The sequence below is a fragment of the Daucus carota genome, chromosome 6 (genome assembly GCF_001625215.2).
Source record: "Daucus carota subsp. sativus chromosome 6, DH1 v3.0, whole genome shotgun sequence".
NCBI lineage: Eukaryota > Viridiplantae > Streptophyta > Magnoliopsida > Apiales > Apiaceae > Daucus > Daucus carota.
The window spans coordinates 30756666-30767209 of record NC_030386.2 but is presented as its reverse complement, the minus strand read 5'-3'; the positions used below and the strand labels follow the sequence as shown (position 1 = coordinate 30767209).

Below are 10544 nucleotides of genomic sequence, written 5' to 3'. Positions count from 1 at the left end.
TTTTTAATTTTCATATTTATTTCTAATAATTATATCATATTAAGTTAAACTATGTGTATATGTATTAGCTAAATATCAAAAATTGTGTTCTAAGATATTATTTGAAAATTTTCAAAACACACATTTGTAAATAAGGATTGTATATCATATAATTTAAACGGGTTTTCTATGATATGCTTATCTTTCCACGAGGCTAAGCATCAAATTTCATGTATTTGACTCATTTTGAATGGTTTACTACTTCCTCTGTGTATACAAAGGCTCCACCAATCATAACAAGCTAAATACATCAAACTTAATACATCAAGCTTAACGGTTAGCATGTGCTCATAAACAGACACTAGCCAAACCCTATTTTCAAATATAACATTAAGCATCCCAAGATGGTGAACCTACCGATTCCCTAATGTTTGATTAACAATTAACCAACTTTATGGTTTTGGACTTTTGCTATCCAGTAAGACAACTGAAACAAAGTTTTGACTTGCAGATTGCATGAAATATCACAGCTTTTCTTCTGCTTCATGAAAATATATTGACATTCTTGCAGATTACCCACTTGCTGGGTTTATGTCTTCCTGTTTCCCGACTTTGCAGGAGGGATAAGATCTGCGCAGTCCTTCACACCAATTCGAGTAAATGCATCTACAACCTGATAAATGTACTGCCTCAAACTTGACCTAAAGTCACTGGAGCAACTCTTGTCACCTTCGTCAACATCCTGAACACCACTGACAAGACACCCAACCTGAGCTCCTTCCAAGTATGCTTTACAAGACACCAAAATCTTTCGAGCATGCTTGAAGAAGTGCCCCAAAATGAAATCCTCAAAATACTAAAGCAATAAGCAATATGAGACGTTAGCAAGCCAAAGTACCACGTATTCAAAAGAAGCGCAAAAATATTTGTAAATCAAAAGAACCTATGCAGAGACAAGTAAAAATTTGTAAGTCAAATGAGAATTTATGAAACATGACCACTAGTAGAAGCTTGCGGATTGATCATCCACAGGTCATAACCATAAAATGGTTAAAAGTATTCACTACTGTATTAGTTCATAAGAATGAGACTTCTTATTATTACCTTTGGTTGCTTCCGCAAAGTAAACACCATAGTTTTCAGAGATAAGATAAAAGTTGTCTCATTATAATGCTGCGACTTCACTTCCCCGCCTGGTGTGCCGCTTTGATGTTCCCACCCAGGTTCATTAAAGTAGGGTTTCGCATTCAATATTAGACCTTGTATGGAAACCAGAACTTGGAGCATAGTTGATGACTTAGGGATCCACCTCTCTTTCTGGCCACCCCTCCAAGTGTTGAGAAGACTCAGGCATACTTTCCCATTAGCGTACAAATTTGGATTGAGTCTAAGACCACGTGAATTGTAGTAAACATGCTGGCAAAAGTTAATTTCTTGGTGATCAGCTCAATTTTACGAACATCAACTTATTAATTCAAGTGTAGGACATACAAGTAACAAATCATACCGGTGGCACATTAGGATAATTGTGAGGGAAGAACACATCAAAGAAGAAGAGGCCATCATGATAAGGAGTCCCCTCTGCTCCGACAATTACTGCTCTCAACAAATCCATTCTGGATTCATAGGCCCTGACGAATATGGTATCTAAGAGAAAGCACACAACACATAATAATCGTAAATTACATGGTCCAAATTACTGTAACATGTCTTTATTAGAAAGATACAAGAAAAGCGTCAAAATCCAAAATAAAAAACTAACCTGGTAAATCCTTCTCTAGAATCTTCCATTCCTGCTGTATTTTCTTTGACCAACTTGATGGCTGTGATAAAGATTATATATATTTATTCTATGGGAGAGTGGCTTTGAGATTAAAGTAATAGATTATATAAAAAACCGTTACCTGCTTCACTGGAGTTTTCTTATTTACATAATGATTATCAGAAGGGTCTTCGACAATGTCAAATTTTTTAAATTCTCGGAACTTCTTGAGAATATTATCTTCATCGACCTGCTTCGGTGTAGCACTCTCTTTCCTTTTGGAGGATGACCCGGATCGAGTCCCTAAATCTGCAGCAATTTTATGGCTTCTGAAAGATGAACCAAATGGAGATTCTAAAGCGGAGGTACTGTTTTGGATTGTAAAGCTCTGCACATATGGTTCATATCCTGCTTTCAAGGAATTCTCTGGGAACACACTGCTGTTAAGATTAAACCCGTTTGCATTAATGGAGTATGCTTCATTAGAAGTGTGCATATGAGGACCTGATGCAAAACCTTCATCACCAACTGTCTTATTAGTATTGCTATGAAAGTAAGTACCGCCATAGGTTGCCGTGTAGTACTGCCCTGTGAAATCCGGAGGGTTGTGTGGACCCTGAATACTTGCATCGCCAAAAATCGCTTCATTATGAAAGGGCCAGCCATTCGTTTGACCATTCTCAGCAGCAGACCACAGTGAAGATGGACCTTTCTTGTGGGGCTGACTGACGCCATGAACTAGGGTTTCCATAAATGAACTACTTGTAGTGGATTTTCTTCGCTGGGGATCTACAGACCACAAGGAATGTGATGATTCCAAAATTGGCAGGAACTCCTTATCGCTGGGTTTTATTCTTAACATTGATTCGTTGGAATTCTCTGCAAATGCAAGAGTACTTCTATGTTGGGTAGGGCCAGGGAACCAAGAAACGGGAGCCTCGACACCTAATAGAAATATAATATAATTATTATGGGATTGCAAAATCGCGTACTAGTCATTTTACATCTGACTGCTATCAAATGCCTACATGCATTAATGGTACATACCCGGATGATTATCATCGAGATAAGATAGATCTGACTCAAAATCATCTAAATTAACAATATTCTGTGATCCTGGAGCAGAGCTCTTTACTGAATACAAATCGCCATACACTGATCCGCTGTTTGATGTACTATGAGCCCCCACAGTATTTATCCTTGCAGCTCTCTAAAATCCACAACAGGAAGAATGAGTTAGCTAATTGCATCAAACTGTCCCTATGAGAAATGGAAGAATGAGTAATAAACTGAACCCAAGCAGCCTAATTAGTAATAAGTAACATATGCTTCAGAGAGTCACAGAAAACATTTTAGATATAAACTCAACTACCTTTCCTTTGTATTTGTTACCAGTTTTCCCTTCAGGATATATATTGCCATAATTTTCATCCATATCAACATCAATTATTTCCTGATTTTGAACCTGCGGTCAATCAGATTAATGGGACTTGTTATGCATAGTAATGATGTATACACGGATATAGAAAAATATGTAATTACTGACTCTTAAGAATCAATTAGTACTTCTAATATAAGAACTTACATAATTAAAACAATCACGAACCTGTGAAACTAAATATTATATGGTGAGAAGTAGTAAAGAATCTAAAAGTAATTCAACTTGCTACATAACAATATTACGATTAATACAACTCAATAATAATTGAAAAAGGGCTTGGGACAAGTGACAACTACAATATCAGTATATAAACCTCCAGATAGATAATCCAAATTTCAGCACTAACCAAAACATGAACTAACTAACTTAGCAGAAACATGCATTTGAGATATATATATATATATATATAAACAGCAGAAGATAGATGTACAGCTAACTTTAAACAGCATAAGACCCATGTCTTGCTATAAACTCATAAAGAACGTGCTTTTGTTACTGCTTCCATTATGCATGAGTCACTGTATCGATGTAATTTTCAAAAAATCAATGCTTTCTGTACCACTCAGCATTCTTAATTAACTTCACCTTATAAAAATAAAAATTCCACACACACATCAAACAAGTTCTAAATAAATCCCTATCACAATATCCTTATGTTTCCATGTAACTGAAGATAGGTATGAGCAAGCAATTTTTTTAAAATAATCAGTTATTAGTTCAGAGCTAATGGTAACAGCATCAGTACTCAAAAAACCCATTAAAAATATATTGGCCTTTTTTCGTACCAAATTAGGCGCACAATTTATGGACCTCCAAATACACGCTACACATGTTCAAATTGTGTTAGCTTAAAAATCTTTTATAAACCACCACGCAATGCGCGAGAGGGGTAATGCATCGTGAAGATGTCCTCGCATCAGAGAAATTTTCACACGTCACACAATTTTTTGTAATATGTGTTAGCTTCCCATTATGCGTCAAAACCTCGCGCTATGCGCATCACAGAATCATGTATTTAAAAGTAATTAAATTGCACATTTCCGCTATCCCAAATTGCAAAGTTAAGCCACTAAACATCAGGATTCAGGCCAACTATATTTTCAAGTCAATCGTTAATATCACAGAAAAACTAACTGATCAAGCTATCATCTATCATCATTACATGCAAGTTGTAAACCAACTCTAATTCAATACGCAATATCATTTTTCGCTCAATTCACTACATAACAATCAGCGTTAATAACATAATTTCTTAAAATCAAAAATTTTACCCCCTTCATTTTAAGATCTTTCGACTTTGCACTCCTATTAACCGGCGGCGGAGATATTTCGACTACATCCAGGTCCACCGAACTTGCTTCCGAAAACGCTCTTTTTCTACAAAAAAAACAATCCTTATCAACTCGTATCAAATAATTAAAAAGAAATAATTCGACATCGCATACACTGATACACATAACACATGAAAATTTATCGATAGATAACGAGGAGTACTTGGTCTTCCCTGGCACGGAAATTGCTGTCGATGCCGAGTCCATGTTACGACGAAAAAAAATCTAGGGTTTTGCTTCAGCCGATCGTAATTCCCAAATGACTGCTTTGCTTGCTAGGCTGCTACTCAAAATATGCAAATATATCTCGCCAGATATACACCGTAGTCAACCGATTCGTTTCCTGTTGAATATTAAATTGTGGAAAATGGTTTGTGCGAGTGTTATTTTGTATCCGATGGATTTTTGGTTCAATATTGGAATATTTGGAATATTTGATTTGATTATAGAATTTTATTATAGTCTCGATGCGCTCAACAAAAGATATCCATTACAATCTCAATATATTCAATATAAATATCTTTAATAGAAGATATCCGAAATGTTGTCAAGATTTTAAAAAAGTAGAAGGTATTTAATGTGAATTAGGTATTTTTTGAAGAATTTATTAAAATATTTTTATAGAGGATAATACTAAATATTTAAAGTAATGATAATGAAAATTTGTCATGAATATTGTATATGACATAATTTAATTTGTGAAGATTCATCATATTATTTATAAAGTTACGAATTACATAAGTGGCACACATTGGAGAAAAAATGGAAAATGTAATTCAAACTCTATGAGATTCATATGATGAAGATATGTTTATGAAAGTTAGAGAATTGTCTACTTGTTTTAGAATCGATGCACAGTCTAATACATTTTAATCGAATCTATCATTGATTTTTCAAAAATCAAATAGATTTCAGGGAATATATTAAGATAATAATTTAATTTAGATCACAAAATTGTTAGAGAAATCAAAATTTATCCCAAAAATTTTGCAACATGATGACATGCATGTATGTAATCAAAATCTATCATATATCATGTCGTGACGCAATATTTGAAAATATTTTTGAGTTTCCTAACGTAAACCCAACATAATGTATAGAAATCTTAAATTATGTTAGAAAAATAATTATAGTCAGTCGGGATTTAAATTATACTTAAGAAATTGATGATATTCAAAAAAATTATTTATAAATCATTAGCAGCTTTTGAGCATTAAAAACGGGTTTGAGCGGATTAATCGAAGGAATAGAGCGGTGTCATATGCGTCAATCTGATGGTTCCGAACATCTGCGTGGATGTTTTGGCCTTCGATGTTTCTGCTCCTAATTGTAATCTTTCTGTGGACTCCTCTTATTTATTGTTGGTGGGTAGAGATTTTAGGTAATCGGTGGGATTTGCCTTGTTTTATTTGATCCGGTTTTTGAATTATTCTAAATTTAATACGTTTTGAAAATTTTAAAACCCAATATATTCGATATTTGAATAATCCGAAAAAAACTCCATTTGATATCAAATTTAAGTAAATTTAGTATTTTTATTATATAAATAATAAAATCTATTCAATATTCGAATATATGTTTTGTAGAGTTCAGCCCAGATGGAACTCAGGAGCAGTAGTTAGCCCAGTCCACATGTATATGTGTTTAAGCCCAGCGTGATAAAATTTAGGGATAGTTTGATTCGGGCTTCACGTATGAGTTTTGTTGATTCCAATCCAAACTCATCATGTTTAGTGTTTGGTTGAAATTTATTTCATCGAACGCATGAGCTACGAGATTTTCATATCCGGGGCAGACCCATATACCCACTCCAACCAAACGATCCGTAATATATTTTTAACTTATTTTACATATTAATTGAATTTATGTAAAATAAATTTGCTCCAAGCAAAAATTAAGGGGCCTTTTGCATGAGCTTAAAAGAAGTGATTTATTACTTAAAATAAAGAAGTTGTTTATAAGTGAAAAATTGGTTTGAACTTATAAGTTATTAAAAGTGTTTGGATACTCGTGACTTATTTTGTTATAATAAGTTTCAAACCCAAAAAAAGCTAGATTTCCTAACTTTTTTTTCCCGGGCGCCATTTTAAGTATTTCTTTTAAGTTGTCAAACACTACATAAATAAGTTGAAGCAACTTCTCATTTCAAATAAGCAATAGATTGAGTTTGCCAAACACCCACTAAATCATGAATCCGTCTGTGTGAAATTTGAGAAAGTTTTTGGATACAACATATTTCTTTATTCACCTTGCATTTGCAGTTATGTTTGGAAAGATGATTGTTTAACGTGTTTTTCATCGTCAAACATGATTTTTAACAATACTATTCTTTGCAATTTAACCTCAAATTTCATCGACATTAGCATAACTTTTTAAGCAGATGGGATAAGTAATCTTTTCTGGACTGAAAATTTTGTGGACCGCAATCAAATTCAGAACTTCCTTTCTAGATTATGGCATGAACAAAAGTATAGAATGAGACATGTATGGAGGAGAAAGTTAGAATATGACTGAGCATGGCTTTGTTAGCTGTAACGTGCACATCCTTCCCTTATCAATAAACAAAATCGAAATTATGAATATAATAATGCTATGACTTTTTTGACACAAAGATGTAACTTCTCTGATAAAATTGGAATGTATTATTTGCTCACTTTATTTATTGGAAATTAAAGACAAAGGGAATCAATGCTCCAAAGCTGAAACGTACGTTACTTCTGTTCTTAAAGAAGATATTATACCAGAAATGAATTATTAAATACACAAAAAATGCAAACCATCAACTTGAAATTTGTCAGATATTAAGAGGATAGGCCCAAAATTTGCATAATAGTAAAAGATTCCTCGAGATTTTGTTCATAGAGTGGTGTGCCCCTTATTGCCTCGAGAGAGGCCTTGCATTACTCTACTGTACTTGTCTATGGTCCCAATTGAACCCCTGTGAACTCGCTTCCTTCCTCTATAAATAGCAGAGGAAAATCACATAGCAAATTACAAAGCTCTGAGTTAACTCACATAGCAATCTTTTTTCATACCAGCTTCCAGTTTTTTTCACTCAACATGTCTAGCACCTGCGGCAACTGTGACTGCGCTGACAAGACCCAGTGTGTGTAAGTACATATCGATTAATAACTCGCGATAAATGATTTATTTATCTTTTTGCTTGGTTTTTAAGAAAAATCTGGTGACATGTATGGTTATATGAATTGCAGGAAGAAGGGAAACAGCTATGGCATGGACATCGTGGTAACTGAGAAAATGTAAGCTCTTCTTCAATTGGTTGAATTGGTATTCTTGGTTGAATTAGATATATTAATGAAGCAAAATTAATTTGGGTGCAGCTCCGCGGAGACCATGGTGATGAACATGTCAGAGAACGACTGCAAGTGCGGGACAAGCTGCACCAACTGCACTTGCGGTTGCCATTAAGCCCATTCCCTGATATGAACTAGTCGACTAATAACCTGTGCATGGACTGCATGGGTCTGGTTGATGAGTTCCTGTGTTTCGACGCTATCTAAAAAGTGCAATAAAGAGTTCTCATGTAACTCATTTGTGTGTGCTATGTGTCCTAGCCTATGCTATTGTCCTCCTAATTAGCAGTGTAATATGTAGTCACAAACACTGTGACTGTATATGATCTGTGTTTGTAATTTGTGATCAGTTAATGAAATGTTACAAGTACATCAGTTTATGAAGTAGCTGTACACAGCACTGCTCTTTGATATTTTGTTGCAAACCACAATTAAACAATACCAACAGAAAAGATGGAAATTGTAGACTTTGATCCGGATCAACAACAGAGTCTTTTGGAAAGTGAAAGGCTGAATCTAAAAGGGCTATAGAGCATCCCAGAGCAAACCCATTTGCTGCCTGGAGAAGAGTGAAAAGATATGGTGCAGGCCACTATGCTGTGAAAATATATACATTAGTTTAAAAACTTTTAAATCAGAAAAATTGTAAAGAAAAATAATAAGCCAGACCCACACCAATATTTTCAGTGTACTCTCACATGCGACATTTATGTGTTACTCAACTGAGAAGTTGTGATATTAACTTTTATGATGGATAAAGATTGGTGGGCCTCGAGTTACAAGTAGTAAAATCGAGTTTTATGATGGTTAAAGTAGGTCTTTGATCCACCACGTATTACACAAATTTTTTCTTAAAAAATTGTTTTAGACAATATTGTACAATTGTTAAAATTTATATCTTGAAATTGTGATTTTCCAAGTGCCCTGTTTTTCGCCGAACTTTTGGATCAACCACAGTCTAAAGAGGCCCTCATATAATCATATTGGTTCATGAACCTGCCCTTAATATATGTAGTTTCACATGGACTTTGTTGACAACATAGGTAGCTCCCAATAATCCTCAACATTATTTGGTCTTTAAATTATTTGGTCTTCAAAGGGATTGCAGTACATGTTCATATTCAAGGCTACCAAATCACAAGACCAAATCTTGTCCCAGTTTTATAGTTCTAAGGAAGTGTTTGGTTCATGGTTAACGAGCTCAGTTAAGCGGAATCGAAATCTTAATCTTATGTCTAAGTGTTTGGATTAGTTATTTGATTGTATGGAATGAAAATCCCAATTGTGGTTATAGTTAAATCAAACCCTTTCCGTCCCGGGGGTTTCCGTACCATTCCCATTCATGTTAACCCACATCCTCATACTCTCCATTCCCTATTCCCGTTTCCAACCTTATTCCAAACGCTCTCTAAATCTTTCTAATGCGAGCTTGTACGACAGGCAGAAAAATAATAGCAAATTTCATTGTTTTCCAAGAACAAATTACATGGAAGATAATTTTTTGCAGTAACGGAAATACCATCTTCCTGGAAACAAAGTAACTCAGTAACATATCATACCTGTGTTCTGCTTCGTTACCTCTCAATTCACACCAAACAAGCGATACTGCAGCGTGCTCACAGGACATGGTTTGCCTCATAGTTGTAATAACACTTCTGTAAGAATTAAAAAAACACAATATTCATTTCCTCATCAAAACGGATTCTGATGCCGAAGGATCACTCAAGTATTAGATTACCATCATCTATTTCCAAATACAACTAATCATACTTTTCTCTCCAAGTGTAAAGAAGAAAAAACACCCACGAAAGCGCCAAGGCCATGTCCCCAACCACCAGCCTCACCCAATCCCCACCAAGATCCTCAAGAAGCTTCCTATCAAACGAAATTCTCCAAACAGCCGTAGCAACATGTAAAAACACACACCCTCTTGCAAAAGCACCCTGAAAATTCCTATCTTTAACAAATGCCACCATGAACAAAAGAAATCCAATCGCAAACAAAAGCAAGCCCGAAAACGAATCAGACGTTTGAATCAGCAGCTGATCATGAGGTGTTGACCCCATCAACTTAACAGCAGTTTCTCTTCCATGACTAAACACAAACACCTCATTAGTATAGAACATCATGAGAATTCCACAAGTTATGGCAACCACAGAATGGAGTATACAAACAAGGAAAAAGGTATATGATCCCATGACAAACACACTAAAGATCACAACTTCAATACAAATGCACAGTAACAAATATGAGAGCAATGATCAGAGCAAATATCTTAACCTGCACATATATGATTCCAAAACTAAGTGATCAAGAAACAAGAAAACCCTTTAAACCTCAACTATTGGAATATGAATTCTTAAGTGAAAAGGTGGAATCTTTACAGCTCTAAAGTTGGTATCTCTGCTAGTTTCAGCTTATGGGGTAGATCCAAGAATTCATGTTTAACAAAGAATATAAAGAAAATGAAAGGGAAAGTTTGTTTGGGCTTTTGAGGAAATAATTAAGGAAAGTATTTTGTTTCCTTGTGATTGCCGTTATAGGTGGGATTTGTGTTTGCTTCTTTGCATATATGTAATGTAATATGCCTTGCATAACTGCACAGAGACAAAGATAAACGTAATTTAAAACAACTAAACAAACAAGTATCTCTAAAGATACACGTAATCATAGTTTATTGCAACAACTAACAAGCAGTGATCAGATAATCTATCAGT

The 10544-nt window shown here is 34.8% G+C and overlaps 2 protein-coding genes across 5 annotated transcripts; both read right to left on the bottom strand.

Annotated features, from left to right (window-relative positions):
- Window positions 1-204: 204 nt before the first annotated feature.
- LOC108227122 (probable ubiquitin-conjugating enzyme E2 26) lies at window positions 205-4956 on the bottom strand. The gene is made up of 9 exons (XM_017402114.2): window positions 4677-4956; window positions 4454-4559; window positions 3114-3206; window positions 2789-2951; window positions 1884-2686; window positions 1742-1802; window positions 1487-1626; window positions 1084-1395; window positions 205-835 (listed from the first exon to the last, which is right to left on the bottom strand). The coding sequence occupies exons 1-9, from the start codon at window positions 4718-4720 to the stop codon at window positions 569-571; spliced, it is 1989 nt and encodes a 662-aa protein (XP_017257603.1). The 5' UTR covers window positions 4721-4956; the 3' UTR covers window positions 205-568.
- A 3190-nt stretch (window positions 4957-8146) lies between these two features.
- LOC108224670 (uncharacterized) lies at window positions 8147-10544 on the bottom strand. Of its 4 annotated transcripts, XR_010284731.1 has the most exons (3): window positions 9566-10544; window positions 9387-9482; window positions 8147-8424 (listed from the first exon to the last, which is right to left on the bottom strand). XR_010284731.1 is itself a non-coding variant. In XM_017399355.2 (2 exons), the coding sequence occupies exon 1, from the start codon at window positions 10023-10025 to the stop codon at window positions 9588-9590; it is 438 nt and encodes a 145-aa protein (XP_017254844.1). In that variant the 5' UTR covers window positions 10026-10544; the 3' UTR covers window positions 8147-9482; window positions 9566-9587. The 4 variants fall into 4 exon arrangements, 1 of the variants encoding a protein (XP_017254844.1); XR_001807436.2 differs by having other exon boundaries at window positions 9387-10539; XR_010284730.1 differs by having other exon boundaries at window positions 8147-8386; window positions 9387-10539.

Excerpts from the sequence above, each read along its gene's own strand:
- LOC108227122 (XM_017402114.2), bottom strand. The coding sequence starts at position 4,720 with ATGGACTCGGCATCGACAGCAATTTCCGTGCCAGGGAAGACCAA. Across the intron at positions 2,952-3,113 it reads GTAACAAATACAAAGGAAAG|AGAGCTGCAAGGATAAATAC; the intron begins GTAGTTGAGTTT and ends TGTGGATTTTAG. Across the intron at positions 1,396-1,486 it reads ATTATCCTAATGTGCCACCG|CATGTTTACTACAATTCACG; the intron begins GTATGATTTGTT and ends AACTTTTGCCAG.
- LOC108224670 (XM_017399355.2), bottom strand. The coding sequence starts at position 10,025 with ATGGGATCATATACCTTTTTCCTTGTTTGTATACTCCATTCTGTGGTT.